Source organism: Polistes dominula, unplaced genomic scaffold (assembly GCF_049000335.1).
Source record: "Polistes dominula isolate Pdom_NZ unplaced genomic scaffold, Pdom_raw_medaka contig_18, whole genome shotgun sequence".
Classification (NCBI taxonomy): domain Eukaryota; kingdom Metazoa; phylum Arthropoda; class Insecta; order Hymenoptera; family Vespidae; genus Polistes; species Polistes dominula.
The window spans coordinates 493,176-513,325 of record NW_028301164.1 but is presented as its reverse complement, the minus strand read 5'-3'; the positions used below and the strand labels follow the sequence as shown (position 1 = coordinate 513,325).

Below are 20,150 nucleotides of genomic sequence, written 5' to 3'. Positions count from 1 at the left end.
ATCTCATGTAAACGCGCCTTTATGCCATCTTTTTTGTGTATTGGGTTTAAGCTAAAATCTTTAGGATTCATTGGCAGTGATCCCATTCGTACGATAATTATCGTACGCGTACGATAATTTGAGGCCCTGTACGATCCAAAATTCGATCAAAAAAAAAAAGGTCATCAACTTTGAAAAAGTTGGAACTTGGACACTTTTTCCACATTTTGAAAATTTCGTCCGAGAAATTGTCGGATTTCAAATTTTCCCGGGGCGTACGATAATTTTACGCCCCTGTGTCGATCAAACGAACTAAAGTCTCTGGGATCACTGGTACCAACAGTCCGGTTGTTACTAAGAAGACTTTAGAAATAACGTGAATACTCAGTGATCCCATTCGTACGATAATTTGAGGCCTTGTACGATCCAAAATTCAGCCTGTACGATCTAATTTTGAATTTCGAAAACTTGATGACCCTTTTTTTTTTTTTTAGTCATCAAATTTTGCAAACGGGTACGATTTTCCGATAATGAATCGAAATTTCTAAGCACCACCATGATCTGTATACGATCTTTATACACGAACAAGTCTTTCTCCCTGCCGTACGTCGTTTTCATCGTTTTTACGATAGAATTTTGAAGTTGAAAACTAAAAAAAAAAAAAAAAAAACAAAAAAAAAGGTCGTCAACTTTGAAAAAGTTGGAAATTGCACTCTTTTTCCAGATTTTGAAAATCTCATCCGAAAAATGACAGTAATTCAAATTTTTCCGGTGGCGTACGATAATTTTCCGGTGTGTACGATAATTTTTCGCCCCTGTGTCGATCAAACGAACTAAAGTCTCTGGGATCACTGCTTAGCATTTAGTTTAGTGCTTGCCTTATAGATAGAAAACACGTTTTTTGTGTGCTAAAAGTGTATTTCATTCCTTTTTGATATAAAAAGGATTTTTCTCCAATTTGTTTAAAGAACATATTTACAAATGTCGTGTGTTTCTATAATTTTAAGAAATATAGAATGTAGACATTTAAAAGTAGTTTATTTAAGTTAACAATTAGGAAAAAATCATCGATATTAGATTCAAGGATGTTAAAATGAAAGAAACAAATCGTTTATTTGTAAATGGTAGATACTTCTTTACATAATAATTATTTTACAAATATCTTATTCCACGAATATCTATTAGGTAGATATTTGTAGGTTAGGTTTTCCTTTACTTTGCTAATGATAAATAATATTTCAGATTTATTGACAGGCTAAATAAAATATAGTTATATATAAATATTGTATAACATCATATGTGGAGTGTAATAATCAATATTTATCAAAAATGAGTGAAAACGATTCTATGTATGGAACAACTTTTTCACTAGAATCTGTAAAAGTCATTGCAGAAAGCGCAGGAGTAGGAAACTTTCCAGATGAAGCGGCTAAGGATATTGCTGAAGATGTTAGTTACAGACTGAAAGAAATCATACAGGTTAGTAGGAAATAATATTAAATTGTTTATATATGTGTAAGAAAATGTAGAATTTAAAAAATTTTAGATTAATGTAATGTTTAATTATTTAATGTAATGGGTCAGCTAAGTAACGTCTTATGTATGCTAACTGAATTATGTCATTCTTATAATTTTATAGGATGCTGCAAAATTTATGAGCCATGGCAAACGTAAACGCATTACAACTCATGATATAGATCATGCATTAAAAATAAGAAATATTGAACCAACCTATGGGTTTGTTTCTAAAGATCATATACCATTTCGATTTGCTTCTGGTGGAGGCCGTGAATTACATTTTGTAGAAGACAAAGAAATAGATTTGAATGAAATTATTTCTACGTCTGGTGGACAAGCATGGCCCAAATTACCATTAGAAATTAGCTTACGTGCTCATTGGCTTTGTATTGATGGAGTACAACCAACAATACCAGAAAATCCACCTCCAGTATCCAAAGGTAATCAATTTGTTGTCATTTATTAATTGTAATAATATTTCTACTTATTATTGTTTTTATATCATTATGAACAAGACTAACATAAATAACTTTTTTTTAACAGAGGCTCAAAAATTGGAAAGCGTTGATCCAACGAGTAAATTAAATAATAAGAGCCAAAATATAGGTGCTGGAAAACCAGGTGGTGGTGGAAAAAGCCAGAAATTACGCAATGTAGAAACTGTACACGTAAAACAATTAGCTACACACGAATTAAGCGTTGAACAACAGTTATACTACAAGGAAATAACTGAAGCATGTGTTGGTTCAGATGAAGGCCGAAGAGCAGAAGCATTACAATCATTGTCTGCGGATCCAGGTTTACATGAGATGTTAGCTCGTATGTGTACATTTATTGCAGAGGGTGTACGAGTTAATGTCGTGCAAAATCATCTTGCATTACTTATCTACCTAATGCGGATGGTTAAAGCACTTCTTGATAATCCAAGTCTGTATCTTGAAAAATATGTAAGTCATTTGGTATATGTAAAATTTACTTTTATTTATTTATGTGAATATGTCTTTTTATTAATTTACTAATGAAATTAATTTACAGCTTCACGAGCTAATACCATCAGTCGCTACCTGTATAGTTTCACGTCAGTTGTGTATGAGACCAGAAGCTGATAATCATTGGGCTTTGCGAGACTTTGCTTCTCGACTCTTGGCGCAAATTTGCAAAAACTTTAATACTTCTACGAACAATGTGCAGACCAGAGTAACTCGCATGTTCAGTCATGCTTTAGTTAAATATAAAGATGTAAGATAACTTTATAAATATACATAAATATATAATATAAATATTACTAATGATAAATTCTTTTTTAGACACCCTTAGCTTCTTTATATGGAGCAATTGAAGGATTATGCGAATTAGGTCCAGAAGTAATAAAAGCTTTGGTTATACCTAAATTGAAATTAATTTCTGATAGACTTGAAGCATGCGTTGAATCCCCATCATTATCTAGCATTGATAAAAATGGTACTGGTCACATAAAAACATTACTTTTAGTAAGTACATTTATTACCTATTTTTTACGAGAATCATTTTTCAAATAAGTACAAAATATAATAAATAAAAGAACATTTATTTTATCTTGTATCTTCTAAGATTTTAGTTACAGGGTAAATATTGACAATTTTCAGAAATCGGTAGCTCCTGTTTTAAAAACAGTACGATCAGCACCAGATTATGTTGAGGACTACAAATTGGAGTACGGTTATATAGGACCGGCATTGTGCGCAGCAGTAGCTAAAGCTCGAACACAACCAACAGCATTAGCATCAACTGCTACAACGACTACATTAACTACTACTCAACAGCAAGGACCAACTTGCACTACCAAGACTCTTGTACAAACAGGTAATTAAAGTTATTATTATTATTATAAATAACATTTTGATACATGAAATATTTATAGATTTTCCTTTCTTATCAAGATAAATGATATTTAATACGTTGACTGCGATGTAAGTTTGATATGTTTAATCGTAACATTGAAAAAATCAACACTGATTATGAGTGACCAATGTAATAGTCAACGTGTTAATATCATTTAAGAGAAAAAGAAGGAAAAGATAAAATATAATAATTATTCAGATAAATATATCAGATTTATAATATTTTATGCTGATAATAATACAATATGATTTGTTTTTCTCTTATTATTATTAGAAAATATTTCAGTGTCAAATTCAAGTCCTGGACAACAAACAGGACGAACAATAATGCTTAATACAACTAGAACTGCTAATACAACCACTGCTGGTGGTCAGAAATATGTTATTTTACAACCACGATCTCAAACGCCTACTGCATCCAATATAAATAGTAGTACAATACAACAATCTCAGACTCAACAACATCAACAGGTCAAGATTGCGCAAAATAACGTAAATTCACAAAAACCACATCTGCAAAATGTGGCACCTAAGTTGGTTGTTGTGTGTATGCCTAACAGTAATCACACTAATACAACTATTACGCAGGTATGTAATTAAAAAATTATATATTTTATAATATTCTGATTAGAAAATATACTTTAGATTATAATAAATGATTATTTTTTAGCAAGCAAATATGACAAACAAGACACAAAGTGTTTTTGTGACACAACAAAGTGTAGAACATGCATTAAGTCCAGAAGAAGAACAATCATTTGAATAACTGTTATATTTGAGGAAAGTTTATTGAAGTTATGTTTAACATGTTGATTGTAATAACGGCTATTACATTGATACTCAACAATTTAAAATTTTAATTAGAATATTATTGGTCAATGGTCTCACCTCATTGAAACAACTAGTTTTCGTGGGATCATTAAAGTCGAACAATGAGAGGCATGGTTATTACTTGAATGAGTGATCGTTTCAGTTCATCGTGTACTGTTAACCTTCAGAGAAGCAATGAGAATCTGTGTAAAAAGATGAGCTTTGCCGGAAGGTGTCGTACAAAAGTTTCTAAAACTCAATCAAAGGGACAGTAATAAAGACAAAATTAGAATTATTGTATTATTAAAATTAAATATAGTACATCCAAAGGTTATTTTACAGGCCTCTGAGAACATTATGTAAATCAGGTAAAGCAATCATGTTCAGTTAATCGTAGAAATTATTTTTGTATATTTCTGATATTTCCTATATTTATATATATATTGTGCATAGAGTTGTATAAAAAATTAACTTTTGATATACATATATTTGCTATATACATATAATATATATATATATATATATATATATATATATATATATATATATATATATATATATATATCAAATTAATGAATCTATTTAAATAATTAAAAAGATTCTTAAATATTAAATTTAGTAATAATTAATATCGTTTTTATACAATGTGTTCGTTATTAGTGAAATTTTGTGTGTGAGTACTGTGATAATCTAAAATTATATAAATTATATGAATTCCTTTGATAAATTCATTTGCCATCTGATACGATTACTTCGTTAGTTTCAAGACTTTTGAAAATCCAATTAAATCAAGCAAAGATTGGACAAAATTAAACGATATTAATTATCATTAAAGCTCTGACGTATTGATTACTAAGAAAACAACAAACTAATTTTACTTAAGTAAAAGAATATTCTAATGGAACAGTATATACAGTGCATATTTATTTATTATGATATACATTCTGAATTAAAAGAAAATGTAAAATTATTTTCATTGGAATTACAATCAGATGATTTAGGATTTCACTATTTAGAATTCAGTTGGTAAGCTATTTCTGCTTGTTGTAAAAGATTTCTAGACATTACATGTCCTGTATTATTCACCATTTGAGTAAACAGACCATTAGGTTTATCATGCAATAGTTCATAAGGAATACCAAATTCCTGCAAGTACATATAAAAATATGAAATCAATGAAGCAATTATGAAAATATGATGAACTTTATTTTATTCTAAGTTATCAAAATGATATAACATATCTTGTTCTTACCGCAATTTTTCCAGCATCCATTACTAAAATACGATTACTATCAATAATAGTATTCAAACGATGAGCTATTGTAAGAACAGTACAATCCGCAAATTTAGTTCTCAAAGTACGTTGTATCAATTCATCGGTACTAAAATAGACATACATTTATAAGCTGCATATTTTTATAAATATTAAAAAGCATCGATCAAAAGCACAATTCTAATCAGATATAATTTATTAATTGAAAAATAATCTTATTATTCTTCTGCGAAAAGAACAAATTATTCTTAGTAGTTGTATCACTTACTGCGAATCAATATTTGCAGTTGCCTCATCCAAGACTATAATTCGATTTTTTCTCAGTATACTTCTAGCCAAACATATCAGTTGTTTTTGGCCAACACTCAAATTGTTACCGTTTGCAATAATTTGATCATTTATACCAATATCATTTAATTCGACTTCTCGAAGAACATTCCAAAGAGCTGCATCGTCGTATTCATTAAATGGATCCAAATTATATCTCAAGGTTGCAGCAAAAAGAATTGGTTCTTGTGGTATGATGGATATTCGAGAACGTAAGTCTTGTAGACTTATTGTACTTGTATCTATACCATCAATTATTATCTCTCCATCTAAGCCCTCGGAAAAAAGACGAAAGAGTGCACTTATTAATGAAGATTTTCCAGCACCTGTTCTTCCAACGATACCAACTTTCCATCCTGCTTCTATCGTAACTGTTAGATTCTGATCAGCAAGAGAAATGTTTTGTTATGTACATTGTAATATTATTTACTGAATATTTGAAAAAGCTTTATTACCTTTAAAACAGGTGGCTCATTTGAATTGTACCTCATATAAACATTTTTAAATATTATTTGGCCTTGCGTTGGCCATGTCGGTGGTACAGGATTCGTGGGTTTCAAAGATTCTTCTTTAGGAAGATCAGTATATTGGCAAATTCTTTCCACAGATGTCATTTGAATTGATATTTCGACAATTTGCCTTATACCGTATTGTAACATGCCAACTAAAATAAGGGCTTGCGAAATAGCTAAACCCACATCTCCTCCTAATGTGTTGTCTGAAATAATTAAATTTGTGTTTCGTGTTTTTTTATTTCTCTTTTGCATTTTTTAGAGTATAAATTTAGTGTTTTATTTTGTATAATAATGAACGTTTAAATACCTGAATCTACGAGTATAAAATAAAAACAGATAAAGGCAATGAAAAGACAAGATAATAGATCAAAAACTAGACCTAAAAAGTCTGATATCGCTAATATGAGATACCAGACTCCTGTATGTTTATCTTGTAAATGATCGAATTTCTTTTTCAAAAGATGTTCTATTTCGTTGCCGCTACTTCTTATTGTCGAGAGTCCAGTTAAAGTTGTATTGACGTGACAAAATATTGGGCTCCTACCTTCAAATTAAAATCGAAATATTATAATACTTTATTTATTTTAGATAAAATACTATTGATATGTAGAAAATTTATACTTACATATTCCTTCATAACGTTTAATATTTTGTACAGTTTTAACGTATAATAATTGTATGAAATAACCTACAGTAGCTAATAGAATGAATGGTATAATTATCCAATAATTAATAACTACTTCTATTATAATAATACTACATCCGAGTAGAGAATCTTGTATGATTTCTAATATTGGCTTTGGTAGTAATTCATCTAATGCTCCAATATCTTTCGAAAATCTGTTCAGAATTCTTCCTGTAAAAGTTTGAAATGCAATATTTTATTAATAAAAATGTATTTTTTATGAGAGAATCGTTATACTTAATATAATCTATTAATATATGATATATTATAAATTCAAAGTTTACTCACCGGAAGGATTCATATGGAAAAAGCGCATGTTAGTTTGTAAAATATTGTTAAATGTTATATCATGAATTTTACGAGAAGCGATCATACAAATTTCCATAAAAAAGATACTGCGTAACAAGACCAAAATTATACAGGTAATAATAATTATTGTGTAAACATATATAGCAGAAGTTGTAGTCAATAATCCTGTATTATCTGTGTATAGAAAGCTTGACAAAATTGTATTATTTATCGTGCTTTCATATTCATATCTTCTATTTTCGATAAAACTTTGATTTTGTACACTTCTTATTACTTCTAAATTCGTCCAGTAAGAAACCCAATAATCAGTACCACTTGCAAATAATTGTGTTACTAATGTTAATATTATAAAAGCAAATAGAGTCAACCAATTGGCGCCATATCGAAAATATCTGACATATAATTTCCAGGAAACGTTGGGAATTAATTCATCTTGTTCATCGGTGTCTTCATTTTTATAATCACCCTTCTCGGATTCCTGTCACAATAATTTCTATATAAGACATATCATAGACAATTAGATACTATGTAGAATTCTTTAACATGTTATTTTTAAATATTTATTACCGGGATTAAACTGTTGTTAGATTTAATAGATGCTGTATGTCTTATACTATGTGTGATATCTTCAAATTGTTCGATGTCAATACCATCATCTAGTTTGTCTCCTCGTCCTTTGTCCATTTTGATCTGAGTGATCATTTTTACAAATTCATCGTTATTTTTAACTAGTTCATTATACTTTCCTTTCACTTTGACGGTACCCTACGGTATAATAAATATCCTAGTTTAAAATCGCTCTATTTAATTAAATCAATTTCATTACTCACATGATTCAATGCTACAATAATATCTGTTGATTTGAGAAACTGTAATTGATGGGTTGCCAATATTCTCGTAGTACCACGAAGATATTCGCTGATACATTTTGTAAAAATATGTCGAGCAACTTTTGCATCTACTGCACTCAATGGATCATCCAGTAAATAAATATCTGCTTGTTTATAGACAGCTCTTGCCAAATTGATGCGTGCTTTTTGTCCACCGGATAACATGACTCCTTTTTCTCCAACAAAAGACATATCACCGTGAGGTAATTGCTGAAAATCTTTACTCAGGGCACATACTCGTATTACCTAAAAGTATGTTTTATTAAAATGAGTATTTTTATTTTGTTTTTTTTAAATCATTATAAATGATATAATTTAACGAGTTAATCGTTCACCTACATCCATGTATCTTTTCTCATCGTAAGCTCGACCGAAAAGAATATTTTCTTTGATGGTTCCATCGAAAATCCACGGTTCTTGAGAGGCGTAAGAAATTTTAATATTTGGATTAGCGGTGAAATATTTATTAAAGTTTTTCATAGATTCCATTTTTGCATCAGAGTTTCGAAGAATCCTTAATTTTCCAGTGTACAGAGGAAGTTCTTTTAAAATGATGTGTAAAAGGGCTGTCTTTCCTGCTCCAACTTGGCCAAATAGAATGCAAAGCTGGCCTGGGTCCACTTTTAGATTGATATTACATAGAGTAGGTGGAAATTTATTAGACACCCAGTTTGCTGTTACTCTAGTCATTTCAATGAATGCTAGTTTGTTTTCCTCAATTTTGGGTACATCTTCTTCTCTCTTTAACAAGATTTTATATTTTTCTACTTTATTATCGTATTGTGATGTCTTCCATGACGTTTGATTGTTTGATGAAACTTCGTCCAACATTAAAAATTCCTGAAAGAATTGTTATTTTTTTTTTTAATTAATTAACAAATAATTAATCTAAAACAAACAAACAAAAAACAGATTGTGGCAAACCTCGATTCTTTGTATGCTTATTTTAGCCTCGCTCAAACATATCAGAGCTAATAGAAAGAACATAGCGATCGTTAACTGTAATATGCTGAAGTACGTAGACCAAATATAAGTATATTTAGGATTTAGAGTTTTGTTTGCTAGAGCGTACACTACCATACAAAAAAATAGTGTGATTCTTTCAGTATAAACTAACATCGAAAGAGACAATACTCGAATTAACGTGGCGAGCCGAATTTTTTTCATTTCTGCTGCACGTGTATTCATTACAAATTTACTGAACGGTTTTTCCCAGCCATACATTTTGATCATCTGAAACAAATCATATTTTATATATAAATATATCTCAATCAATTAAACGAATATTTATTTGTTCTTTTGATTTTTATCGTTAAAATATAGCTACCTGTATGCCATTTATAAATTCGCCCATAAGTTCTACCCTTTTATCCGTTAATGTTGCTATACTTGCTCTTATACGATTACTTATTATAGGAAAATATCCTTGAATCGGAAGAGAGATCAATATGAAACATGCAACGCCGAAAAGTGATGAGATTCCTATCATTGACCACATTATGTAGACTATCACTACGAGCTAAGAATTATTTAATTATTTTATAATCCAATAATTACAACTGTACTGGTAATTATGACAGTGGACTAACAATAAATTATAAAATGATGTTATAAATACTTATACACACAATAAATCGTTCAATTAATTTTGCCCATTTTTTGTTTGTTTATGATGATCCACTGTAATAATTATCAGAACATTTTTTTGACAATATAATTGGGGATAATTATAGCAATTTAAGATAATAGACAAATTTTAATTAAAAGAAAATTGCATTTTTTGTATTCAAGATTTTTTTCTTTTTTTTTTTTTTTTACCTGAATTGGTGCAATCCATAAATAATGCAAATAAAAAGGTACCATATCGAAACGGGTCATATCATTGCTAAGAATATTAATAACTTGTCCAGCATTAGTTGTTTGCGTTAAGGCAACTTTACTCAGTCGTAGTATCTGAAATATTTTCGTATATTAATTTAAATACTGCTGTTGAAATATTCATTTATTTAAAAAAAAAAAAAAAAACACGTATACCTAACTTCATTAGCTAAAATGACATTGTCAAATGATAACACTACTCTGACGCAAATAGAGAGAGAGAGAGAGAGTACCATAATATATTAACCATTTATTTCTGATAAGACGTTAAAAGTTACGTAAACAGGGAAAAAAAATAATACATGACAATGGACTTAAAATTATTCATTATTTTTCATTGTCATTATTTTTCATGTTTGCAAAAAAATATAAAAATAAATCAATCTTTATCGTATAAAATTAACATAACTTTGCATTAATTATAAATTAATTATATATAATATTATAATATTATAATATTATAATATTATAATATTATTTTATTTAGTAATTAAATTAAATTAATAAATAAATTAATTTATTAAATTAAATTAAAATAATTTATTTATATATATATAAATAAATTATAATACGTTTTAGGTGAAATAATTAACATACTTTCCTGTATACCAGAGAACTACAAGCTAAGCGAATTTGCATTCCCATTTCTCGACTTCGTAATGCTACATGATGCATGATAATAACAGATACTGTTATATTGATAATTAAACCAAATGCAATAGCTATGCCTTCTTTTTTTGTAATAGGATTTGAATTTGTTGTAGTCACGTCAAAATAATCGATGATCCATCCTTGAAGAATTGGTTGTAACGTATTCAATATCACATATTGCAGGAATAGTAATGTCGTTAATAGCAGATATTTTCGCCAAAATATACGAAATATGGCTTTGGACAAGGATGGGTTTGTACCTTTGCCTAATTTTTTATTACCGTCCTTTTCTAATACGTATTCGACGTATTTTAATTTGTCCCATTCGCGAATCCATTCTCTGTTCAAAATTATATAAAAGATTTCATTTCATTTTTTCTTCTTTTTTTTTTTTTTTTTTTTTGACAATGAAGATAAAAAAATTTTTAATGAACAATCGAATATTAAATAAATGATTATACTTTTCGAGCAAATCTCCAAGTCTTTCTGATTTGTCGGATTTCAAAGGATCGTAAATATCTTCTAACGTTAATATTCCTTTCACTCCTTTTTTAAATATATCTTTGAGCCACCTAATTTAATACAGTATACAAATTAAAATAAATAACGAGAAGGATTGATCAATTTTACATTAATCAAAATAAGTTTATAATCGAAACTAACCAAAATGTTAAAATACTAAATAAATTAGCTGATTCTTCTGGACTTCTGTTAACGGGACACTTAACTATATCCATTGGTTTTTTTCTTATCAAATAATTTTTAATAAATATGCATGTAAAATTACAATATTCTATATTCACGTATATACTTATTTTTTTTAAAAAGTCACAATATGATTGCGATTGTTGCGTGGTTAAAAAATTCAGGATTACTAGAATTGTTAGTTGTTACCGAAGCCTTTAATACTTTCCTTCTTCTAAAGTAATTAGACACGAAGTGATAAAGTAACAATAAAATGTGTTACTGTAAAGTGAAAAAAGAATAATCTACAAAAAGATAATAAAAAATATTGGAAGCGGATTGGTTGTATGTATGTTCAGATACTTGTAAATCTTAAAAATCGATCGTTCTTTATTTTATTTATCATTAAAATTATAGGATAGTATACATCCATGATTTTTATTTGTGTATATGTATTAACGATAAGAGGACAAATGAATGGTCCATATATGCATAGTGTTTTTTCCAATTTTAAAATAATATTTTTTTTTAATCCTCCATTAATTATGATCAGAATGTATCCTTTCAAGGGTTACCTGTATTCAAATATCTTGTGGAATTATTGATGAATTATATGTATAAAAAAAATGCTTCTCTTTAACTTGACACTTATTCCAATTACCAAGCTTTTCAACTAAAAAATAAAATTATAGTTGTTAAAAATCGTTTTCTTGCTAATTTAAACCTACTTTAAAATAGACAAAATTGCTCTGTTCGTGAAATTTAAAAGATATTTCGACATAAACTTGACAAACCTTGAACAAAAAAAGAAAATGTGTGCATATCGCACAATTTAGAAGTAAAACTTTCAAACTAACAAGTTTCGATGATATAATTTATAATATAATATTATTATAATATTATTTGTACTTTTAAATTGTAATTATTTATTTAATTATTAATTCAATTATAAAAGTACGCGCCTGATACTATGCAACCCTCCAGACACACTTTGAAAATGTTGCTTGCGAGCGTCATCTATTGGGACGGAACTTTTTTCCAGTCAAAACTGTTTATACACGTATGTATGACGGGTTGCCTATCTTTCGGGCAGAACAAAAATTCCGTCCCGACAGATGGCGCTCGTAGGCAACATTTTCAAAGTGTGTCTGGAGAGTTGCATTCATACAGGCGCCCACATTTATAATAATTACAAAGAAAGTAAATAATAAAACACTTGGAATAAATAATAAATTTAAAAAAAAAACTAAATAATAAAACAATGATTGGAAGATCGAAATAATAAATATTTATTAGAGTTCTTCGGGACAATATTACGATTAGTTCGACGACAAGATTCCACAAGAATACAGTTACTTAGAATAGTATATTTAAATAATATTTAAAACTCATATTAATAACAAAAACAATGAAAAAAATAGAAATTATAACAATTTTTCTTCTTTTCAGTTCTCGATAAATGTGAGTTTTGAATAAATATATTTATAAGCCTTATATTATTTAAATGAATGAAAACTAAGTAAAAATATGACTTTTATCTTCCTTTTGGTTCATATATATTCATCATTATCGTGAAATGATAAGTCATTTACATTGAAAGAACTCGTAGATAATTTAAGGCTATTTTGTAAAGAATTCCGTCGGTAAGCCATTTCTGCTTGCTGTAAAAGATTTTTAGACATTATACGTCCTGTATTTTTCACCATTTGAGTAAACAAACCATTAGGTTTATCATGCAATAGTTCATAAGGAATACCAAATTCCTGCAAGTACATATAAAAATATGAAATCAATGAAGTAATTATGAAAATATGATGAGCTTTATTTTATTCTAAGTTATCAAAATGATATAACATATCTTGTTCTTACCGCAATTTCTCCAGCATCCATTACTAAAATACGATTACTATCAATAATAGTATTCAAACGATGAGCTATTGTAAGAACAGTACAATCCGCAAATTTAGTTCTCAAAGTACGTTGTATCAATTCGTCGGTACTAAAATAGACATACATTTATAAGCTGCATATTTTTATAAATATTAAAAAGCATCGATCAAAAGCACAATTCTAATCAGATATAATTTATTAATTGAAAAATAATCTTATTATTCTTCTGCGAAAAGAACAAATTATTCTTAGTAGTTGTATCACTTACTGCGAATCAATATTTGCAGTTGCCTCATCCAAGACTATAATTCGATTTTTTCTTAGAATACTTCTAGCCAAACATATCAATTGTTTTTGGCCAACACTCAAATTGTTACCGTTTGTAATAATTTGATCATTTATACCAATATCATTTAATTCGACTTCTCGAAGAACATTCCAAAGAGCTGCATCGTCGTATTCATTAAATGGATCCAAATTATATCTCAAGGTTGCAGCAAAAAGAATCGGTTCTTGTGGTATGATGGATATTCGAGAACGTAAATCTTGTAGACTTATTGTACTTGTATCTATACCATCAATTATTATCTCTCCATCTAGACCCTCGGAAAAAAGACGAAAGAGTGCATTTATTAATGAAGATTTTCCAGCACCTGTTCTTCCAACGATACCAACTTTCCATCCTGCTTCTATCGTAACTGTTAGATTCTGATCAGCAAGAGAAATGTTTTGTTATGTACATTGTAATATTATTTACTGAATATTTGAAAAAGCTTTATTACCTTTAAAACAGGTGACTCATTTGAATTGTACCTCATATAAACATTTTTAAATATTATTTGGCCTTGCGTTGGCCATGTCGGTGGTACAGGATTCGTTGGTTTCAAAGATTCTTCTTTAGGAAGATCAGTATATTGGAAAATTCTTTCTACAGATGACATTTGAATGAATACTTCGACAGATTGTTTTATACCATATTGAAACATGCCAATTATAATAAGGGATTGTGATATCGCCAAACCTACTTCTCCACCTAATATGCTATCTGAAACATAAACAATAATATAACATTTGATTTAGAATACAATTTATTTATCATCGTTAAGAATAATTATATTGTTCAATACCTTTTTTTATAAGTATAAAACCAAAACAAATAGAAGCTATAAAAATGCTTGACAATAGGTCGAAAATTAAACCAAGAAATGTTGACGTTGTTATCAAAAGATGCCAGCTGCCAGTATGTTTATTTTGTAAATGGTCAAATTTTTTCTTCAACAAATCTTGTGTCTCTTTACCGCTACTTCTTATTGTTGACAATCCAGTTACAGTTGAATTTACGTGACAATATATTGGACTTCTACCTTGATAAGAGTATTTTAATATTATATGATATCATTTATTTGATATAAAACAATATTGAAATAAACTAAACCTATACTTACTTAATCCTTCGCAGCATTTAATACCTTGTATGGTTTTAGTATATAAGGATCTCACGAAATAAGCCGCAGCACCTAATATAATAAATGGTAAAATTGTCCAATAATTTATAATCAGTTCTATGACAATAATACCACAACTAATTACACCAACTTGTATTACTTCTAACATTGGCCTTGGTAGTAATTCATCTAATGCTCCAACATCTTTCGAAAATCTATTCAGAATTCTTCCTATATAAGTTTCGTGAAGCAATATTTTATTAATAAAAATATAATAAAATCGTTCTATTTAATATTATAAATTCCAAATTTACTTACCGGAAGGATTCATATGGAAAAAACGCATATTAGTTCGTAAAATATTGTTAAATGTTATATCATGAATTTTACGAGAAGCGATCGTGCAAAGTTCCATAAAATAAATGTTGCGTAATAGGATTAGAACTGTACAAATAATAATAATTATTGTATAAACATATATAGCAGATTTAGTCGTTAAATATCCAGCACTATCAATCGATAGAAAACTCGACATCGTATTATTTTCTCCATTTGAAAATCTATATCCTTTATTCATGATTGAACTTTGATTTTCAAGTTGTCTTAAGGTTTCTAAATTCGTCCAGTAAGAACCCCAATAGTCAGTGCCGCTAGTAGCAATTTGTGATATAATTGTAATTATTATAAATGCAGATAAAAACAGCCAATTAGCACCATATCGTAAATATTGGATATGTAATGTCCAAGGAATATTGTTTATTGGAACTAATTCTTCTGGTTCATCCGAAAATCCAATTTTATAATCACCATATTCCGATTCCTGTAACAATAATAATTTATTTTATATACCACGTTAAATTCTACCACGTTATTTATATAACGATAAATTTATTACCAAGATTGAACTATTTTCTGATTTAATAGAGGCCTTTCTTCTAATGCTACCTCTGATATGACCGAAAAGTTTTTCACCTGAATCCTCCTTGAGTTTGTTTCGTTCTTGGTTCATTTTGATCTGACTGATCATTTTTGCAAACTCATCGTTATTTTTAATTAATTCGTTGTAACTTCCTTTCATTTTGACTGAACCCTTTGTAATAAATATTCTAATTTAAAATCGTTCTATTGTATTAAATGAAATTTATTACTTGTCCCAAGCCTCGCAGATGAAGGGGTGGATTCGAGGACAAGGCTAGTAACCTGTCCTTGGTAAAAAAAAAAAAAAGTAATCTAAAACAAAATTCATTACTCACTTGATCCAATGCCACTATGATATCCGAAGATTTAAGGAATTGTAATTGATGGGTTGCCAATATCCTCGTAGTACCACGAAGATATTCGCTGATGCATTTTGTAAAAATATGTCGAGCAACTTTTGCATCTACTGCACTCAATGGATCATCCAGTAAATAAATATCTGCTTGTTTATAGACAGCTCTTGCCAAATTGATGCGTGCTTTTTGTCCACCGGATAACATGACTCCTTTTTCTCCAACGAAAGACATATCCCCTTGTGGTAATAGCTGAAAATCCTTATTCAAGGCACATACTCGTGTTACCTAAAAGTGTATTGTTAATATGAGTATTTTTATTTTGTTTTTTTCAAATCAGTATAATTGATATAATTTAACGAGTTAATCGTTCACCTACATCCATGTATCTTCTCTCATCGTATGTTTGACCAAAAAGAATATTTTCTTTGATGGTTCCATCAAAAAGCCATGGTTCTTGCGAGGCATAAGAAATGTTAATATTTGAATTATCGATGAAGTAGTCTTGTAAGTCATTTTGTGATTCCACTTTTGTTTTCGTGTTTCGAAGAATATTTATAGTTCCAGCACCCAAAGGTAATTCTTTCAAAAGTACGTAAAAAAGGGACGTTTTCCCTGCGCCAACTTGACCAAACAAAATACAAAGTTGGCCTGAATCCACTTTCAAATTAACGTTACACAAAGTCGGTGGTAATTTATTAGACACCCAGTTTGCTGACACCCTAATTAATTGAATGGATGCCGGTTTAATCGGTTCGACGTTCATTCCTATTTCTTCATTCTTCAAAATGATCCTACAACTCTCTAAGTCATTTTTATATCTTCGTTTTTTATATTTCGCTTTCATCCATGATGTTTCAGTAGTTGATGTTACTTCGTCCAACATTAAAAATTCCTAACAAATTACTTATTGTTATTAAAAATGAATATAATTAATAATTTATAATGAAAAAATGATGAAGCGAACCTGAATTCTATCGATACTTATTTTAGTCTCGTTCCATAACATTAAACCTTGTAGAGTAAACATGCATAATGTTAATTGTATTATGTTGATGAATGTTGCCAAAAGATATGTATACTCAGGATTTAAAGTCCCATTTATAAGAGCGTACGTTACCATAAAAACAAATAGTGCGATTCTTTCAGTATAAATTAACATTGCCAGAGACAATGCTCGAATTAACGCGGCGAGTCGAATTTTTTTTATTTCCGCGATACGTGTTTCCATCAAAAATTTACCGAACAGATTTTCCCAGCAATACATTTTGATCACCTACAATAAAAACACATTTTATATTCAAATACTTGCATCAATCAGAACAAAAACAATATTTTTTATTTTTTATTTTTATATTGATCTTTAAAAATGAACTACCTGTATGCCATTTATAAATTCGCTCATAAGTTGTATCCTTTTATCCGTTAATACTGCTATACTTGCTCTTACACGATTACTTAGTATTGGGAAATATCCTTGAATTGGTAAAGAGAGCAATAAAAAACATCCGATAGCAATAAATACTGAATTCCCAACCATTGACCACATTATTAACGTTGTTGCTATGAACTACGAATTATTGAATAATTTTATAATCCAATCATTACAATTATCGAATTATATTTTATTTCTATGTTAACACTTTACCGACCGCTAGGGTTTCAACAACATATAAACGTCTGACCGACAATTCAGGATGCTAAATAAAATTCTAATAACAATTTACTGATAGTGACTCTTTATCGCAATGTCAATCGATAACTAAGAGCTGATTAATAAATTTTGGTTCGGTAAGCGTTGATAACAAAAAAAAAGCCTATTTATATTCTAGCAGTCGTTAAAGTATTCAAAAGTTAACTGTATATTACCTGAATTGGTGCAATATATACGTAATGCAGATAAGGACTTACTACATCAAAACGACTCATATCATTGCTTAGAATATTAATTATTTGTCCACCACTAGTTGTTTGCAATAATGATATTTTATCTAGCCGTAATATCTATAATAATTACATTAATATATTTATCATATTTAATATTTAATAATAAGATCTTAGTGCATACTTCATCTATTAAAGATAAAATATTATTAAGAGACAAGGCACGATATTGTTTAAATTCTCCTTTAAGTATTTATTTGAGAAACATTACGAATTGCAAAAAAAAATTTTTAAAATACCTATCTTATCTACTTAAAATAATTCACTGCCACTTACTTAGCAATCAAAGAACGTTTAAATACTCCATCACGATACACTAATTGTAATTTTTATCTACTTTAATAGTCAATAATAGGTTTACCTTTCTGTATATCAAAGAACTGCATGCAACACGTATTTGCATTCCTATTTCTCGACTTCGTAAAAATGTATGATGATTAACAAAAACAGTAGCAACAATATCAAGGATCAAACCGAATGTATATCCAATAACTTGTTTCTTCGTTATTGTTTTCGAACTTGAAGAAACATTGAAATAATTAATGATCCATGTTTGAAGAATTGGTTGTAACAAATTTAATATTATACACTGTATAAATATGAATATTGATAATATTAAATATTTTTTTCCAAATGCACGAAATATAGCTCTGTGTATGGACGGCCTTGTACTTTTGTTACATTTTTTTTTACCGTATTTTTTTAATAAATATTCGTTATCTTCTATTTTTTCCAACTCGCGACACCATTCTCTGTTCGAAATTGTATAAAGAATTAATTTTCTTTTTCATTATCAACGAAAATGAAAATAATATAAAGATAATTGAATGAAAATTGAAATATTAAATAAATGATTATACTTTTCTAACAGATCTCCAAGCCTTTCCGATTCGTTACACTTCAAAGGATCGTAAATATCTTCTAACGTTAATATCCTTTTCGATCCTTTTTTAAATATATCTTTGAGCCACCTAATTTAATACAGTATACAAATTAAAAGAAATAATGAAAAGGATTGATATATTTCACATTAATCAAAATAAGTTTATAATCGAAACAAACCAAAAAGTTAAAATACTAAATAAATTAGCCGATTCTTCTGGACTTTTGTTGACAGGACACTTTTGTATATTCATGTTTTTTTATCGGTTAACTTTAATTCTATACATAATTTTTATTTCTTAGTTTTTTTTTTCATTTATTTATTAATTAAACACACAAAACTTATTTATACTCCTATTTGATCGAAAATTGATGAACAACTGAGAATCCTCATCGCCAACAAAAGCTGAATAACTTCGTAATGTCATTTCTCATGCATACTAACAAAATATACAGCGATATGCAATATTAATGTAGCATAAATTATTTATAATTTAAATTTTGAAAAAAAAACATATACTTATTTTCCAAGAACATGATATACATTTTTTACTGATAACATTTATCACATTATGATTCATAAGAGAACAAAGTATTTATTTAGTTATAGTATAGAAGCATTTTGAAGTTATATCTAAAGACTTAACTAATGTAATTGGCATTTTTAAATATTTCAAGAACTATGTATTTAAAGAAATAATATTATATTGTAGTATTTTCTTTTAATTACAAATAATATCATAAGTTTATTATTTAAAATTGTATTATGTAATATAATGAAAAAATTCGTAGTTACAAAATGAATAAGTTATCGCATAAGACTTTAATATTTTCTTCGGTGCATAATAATATTTGATAAAAAGAATTAAAATACAAGGTTATTTGAATTTGTCGATAAGGAATTAATGAGTATATTATAAAGTCTAATTTTTGTTATTCTATTTCTTTCCTCTTTTTTTTTTTTATATCTTTTATTACATTTATTTATGAATCGTATAATACGTGCACTACGCGTATATAAGATAATACAATTCTCATTTAAAAACTATATATGACTACATATGTATATATATATTTTTAATCAGTCGATTACACCATTACATATTCAATAATTGTATTTAATAGTAGAAAATTTTTTTATTATACTTATCAATATACTTTCTTAATATGTTTTTTCTGGCTAGGAATACTTTATAGCACCTTACAACTGTATATGAGAATAATCTACGCGATCTCTGTATTTTGTAAATTATCACATTCGGAGTTAGGATCTATGGGCTTTGGAAATATTTTTCAGGTAAAATGTAAAGTAGAAAAAT

At 28.4% G+C, this 20,150-nt stretch overlaps 3 protein-coding genes across 6 annotated transcripts; 1 reads left to right on the top strand and 2 right to left on the bottom strand.

Moving 5' to 3' along the window:
- The first annotated feature begins 100 nt into the window (after positions 1–100).
- Positions 101–4,708, top strand: LOC107071927 (transcription initiation factor TFIID subunit 6). 4 transcript variants are annotated; one of them, XM_089178759.1, is made up of 9 exons: positions 101–493; positions 1,222–1,458; positions 1,619–1,937; positions 2,041–2,444; positions 2,533–2,736; positions 2,805–2,987; positions 3,123–3,339; positions 3,652–3,965; positions 4,048–4,708. In XM_089178759.1, the coding sequence occupies exons 2-9, from the start codon at positions 1,309–1,311 to the stop codon at positions 4,141–4,143; spliced, it is 1,887 nt and encodes a 628-aa protein (XP_089034885.1). In that variant the 5' UTR covers positions 101–493; positions 1,222–1,308; the 3' UTR covers positions 4,144–4,708. The 4 variants fall into 4 exon arrangements, with proteins under 4 accessions (XP_089034885.1, XP_089034884.1, XP_015186869.1 ...); XM_089178758.1 differs by having other exon boundaries at positions 101–771; XM_015331383.2 differs by having other exon boundaries at positions 101–1,103; positions 3,664–3,965.
- Positions 4,709–5,080: 372 nt separating this feature from the next.
- LOC107071911 (ATP-binding cassette sub-family C member 4) lies at positions 5,081–12,065 on the bottom strand. Its single transcript, XM_089178757.1, has 16 exons — positions 11,379–12,065; positions 11,177–11,287; positions 10,662–11,055; positions 10,005–10,139; positions 9,514–9,705; positions 9,111–9,419; positions 8,526–9,026; positions 8,127–8,432; positions 7,864–8,061; positions 7,276–7,774; positions 6,928–7,158; positions 6,610–6,846; positions 6,243–6,505; positions 5,729–6,168; positions 5,440–5,569; positions 5,081–5,333 (listed from the first exon to the last, which is right to left on the bottom strand). The coding sequence occupies exons 1-16, from the start codon at positions 11,450–11,452 to the stop codon at positions 5,196–5,198; spliced, it is 4,158 nt and encodes a 1,385-aa protein (XP_089034883.1). The 5' UTR covers positions 11,453–12,065; the 3' UTR covers positions 5,081–5,195.
- Positions 12,066–12,664: 599 nt separating this feature from the next.
- Positions 12,665–19,635, bottom strand: LOC149030474 (ATP-binding cassette sub-family C member 4-like). Its single transcript, XM_089178752.1, has 16 exons — positions 19,012–19,635; positions 18,810–18,920; positions 18,311–18,701; positions 17,875–18,009; positions 17,384–17,575; positions 16,973–17,281; positions 16,385–16,900; positions 15,988–16,293; positions 15,630–15,824; positions 15,053–15,554; positions 14,735–14,965; positions 14,417–14,653; positions 14,072–14,334; positions 13,558–13,997; positions 13,269–13,398; positions 12,665–13,162 (listed from the first exon to the last, which is right to left on the bottom strand). Exons 1-16 carry the CDS (start codon positions 19,083–19,085, stop codon positions 12,950–12,952), a joined length of 4,245 nt encoding a protein of 1,414 aa, XP_089034878.1. The 5' UTR covers positions 19,086–19,635; the 3' UTR covers positions 12,665–12,949.
- Between the last annotated feature and the right edge of the window lie 515 nt (positions 19,636–20,150).

What these genes read in the sequence shown, in the direction of transcription:
- LOC107071927 (XM_089178759.1), top strand. Translation starts at nt 1,309, where the DNA reads ATGAGTGAAAACGATTCTATGTATGGAACAACTTTTTCACTAGAATCT. An exon ending in GACTGAAAGAAATCATACAG is followed by an intron (nt 1,459 to 1,618) that starts GTTAGTAGGAAA and finishes ATAATTTTATAG; the next exon opens with GATGCTGCAAAATTTATGAG. An exon ending in ACATAAAAACATTACTTTTA is followed by an intron (nt 2,988 to 3,122) that starts GTAAGTACATTT and finishes GACAATTTTCAG; the next exon opens with AAATCGGTAGCTCCTGTTTT.
- LOC107071911 (XM_089178757.1), bottom strand. Translation starts at nt 11,452, where the DNA reads ATGGATATAGTTAAGTGTCCCGTTAACAGAAGTCCAGAAGAATCAGCT. An exon ending in TATGGATTGCACCAATTCAG is followed by an intron (nt 9,706 to 10,004) that starts GTAAAAAAAAAA and finishes AATAATTCTTAG; the next exon opens with CTCGTAGTGATAGTCTACAT. An exon ending in TTTCCATATGAATCCTTCCG is followed by an intron (nt 7,159 to 7,275) that starts GTGAGTAAACTT and finishes AAACTTTTACAG; the next exon opens with GAAGAATTCTGAACAGATTT.
- LOC149030474 (XM_089178752.1), bottom strand. Translation starts at nt 19,085, where the DNA reads ATGAATATACAAAAGTGTCCTGTCAACAAAAGTCCAGAAGAATCGGCT. An exon ending in GTTCTTTGATATACAGAAAG is followed by an intron (nt 18,010 to 18,310) that starts GTAAACCTATTA and finishes TAATTATTATAG; the next exon opens with ATATTACGGCTAGATAAAAT. An exon ending in TTTTATACTTATAAAAAAAG is followed by an intron (nt 14,335 to 14,416) that starts GTATTGAACAAT and finishes TTTATGTTTCAG; the next exon opens with ATAGCATATTAGGTGGAGAA.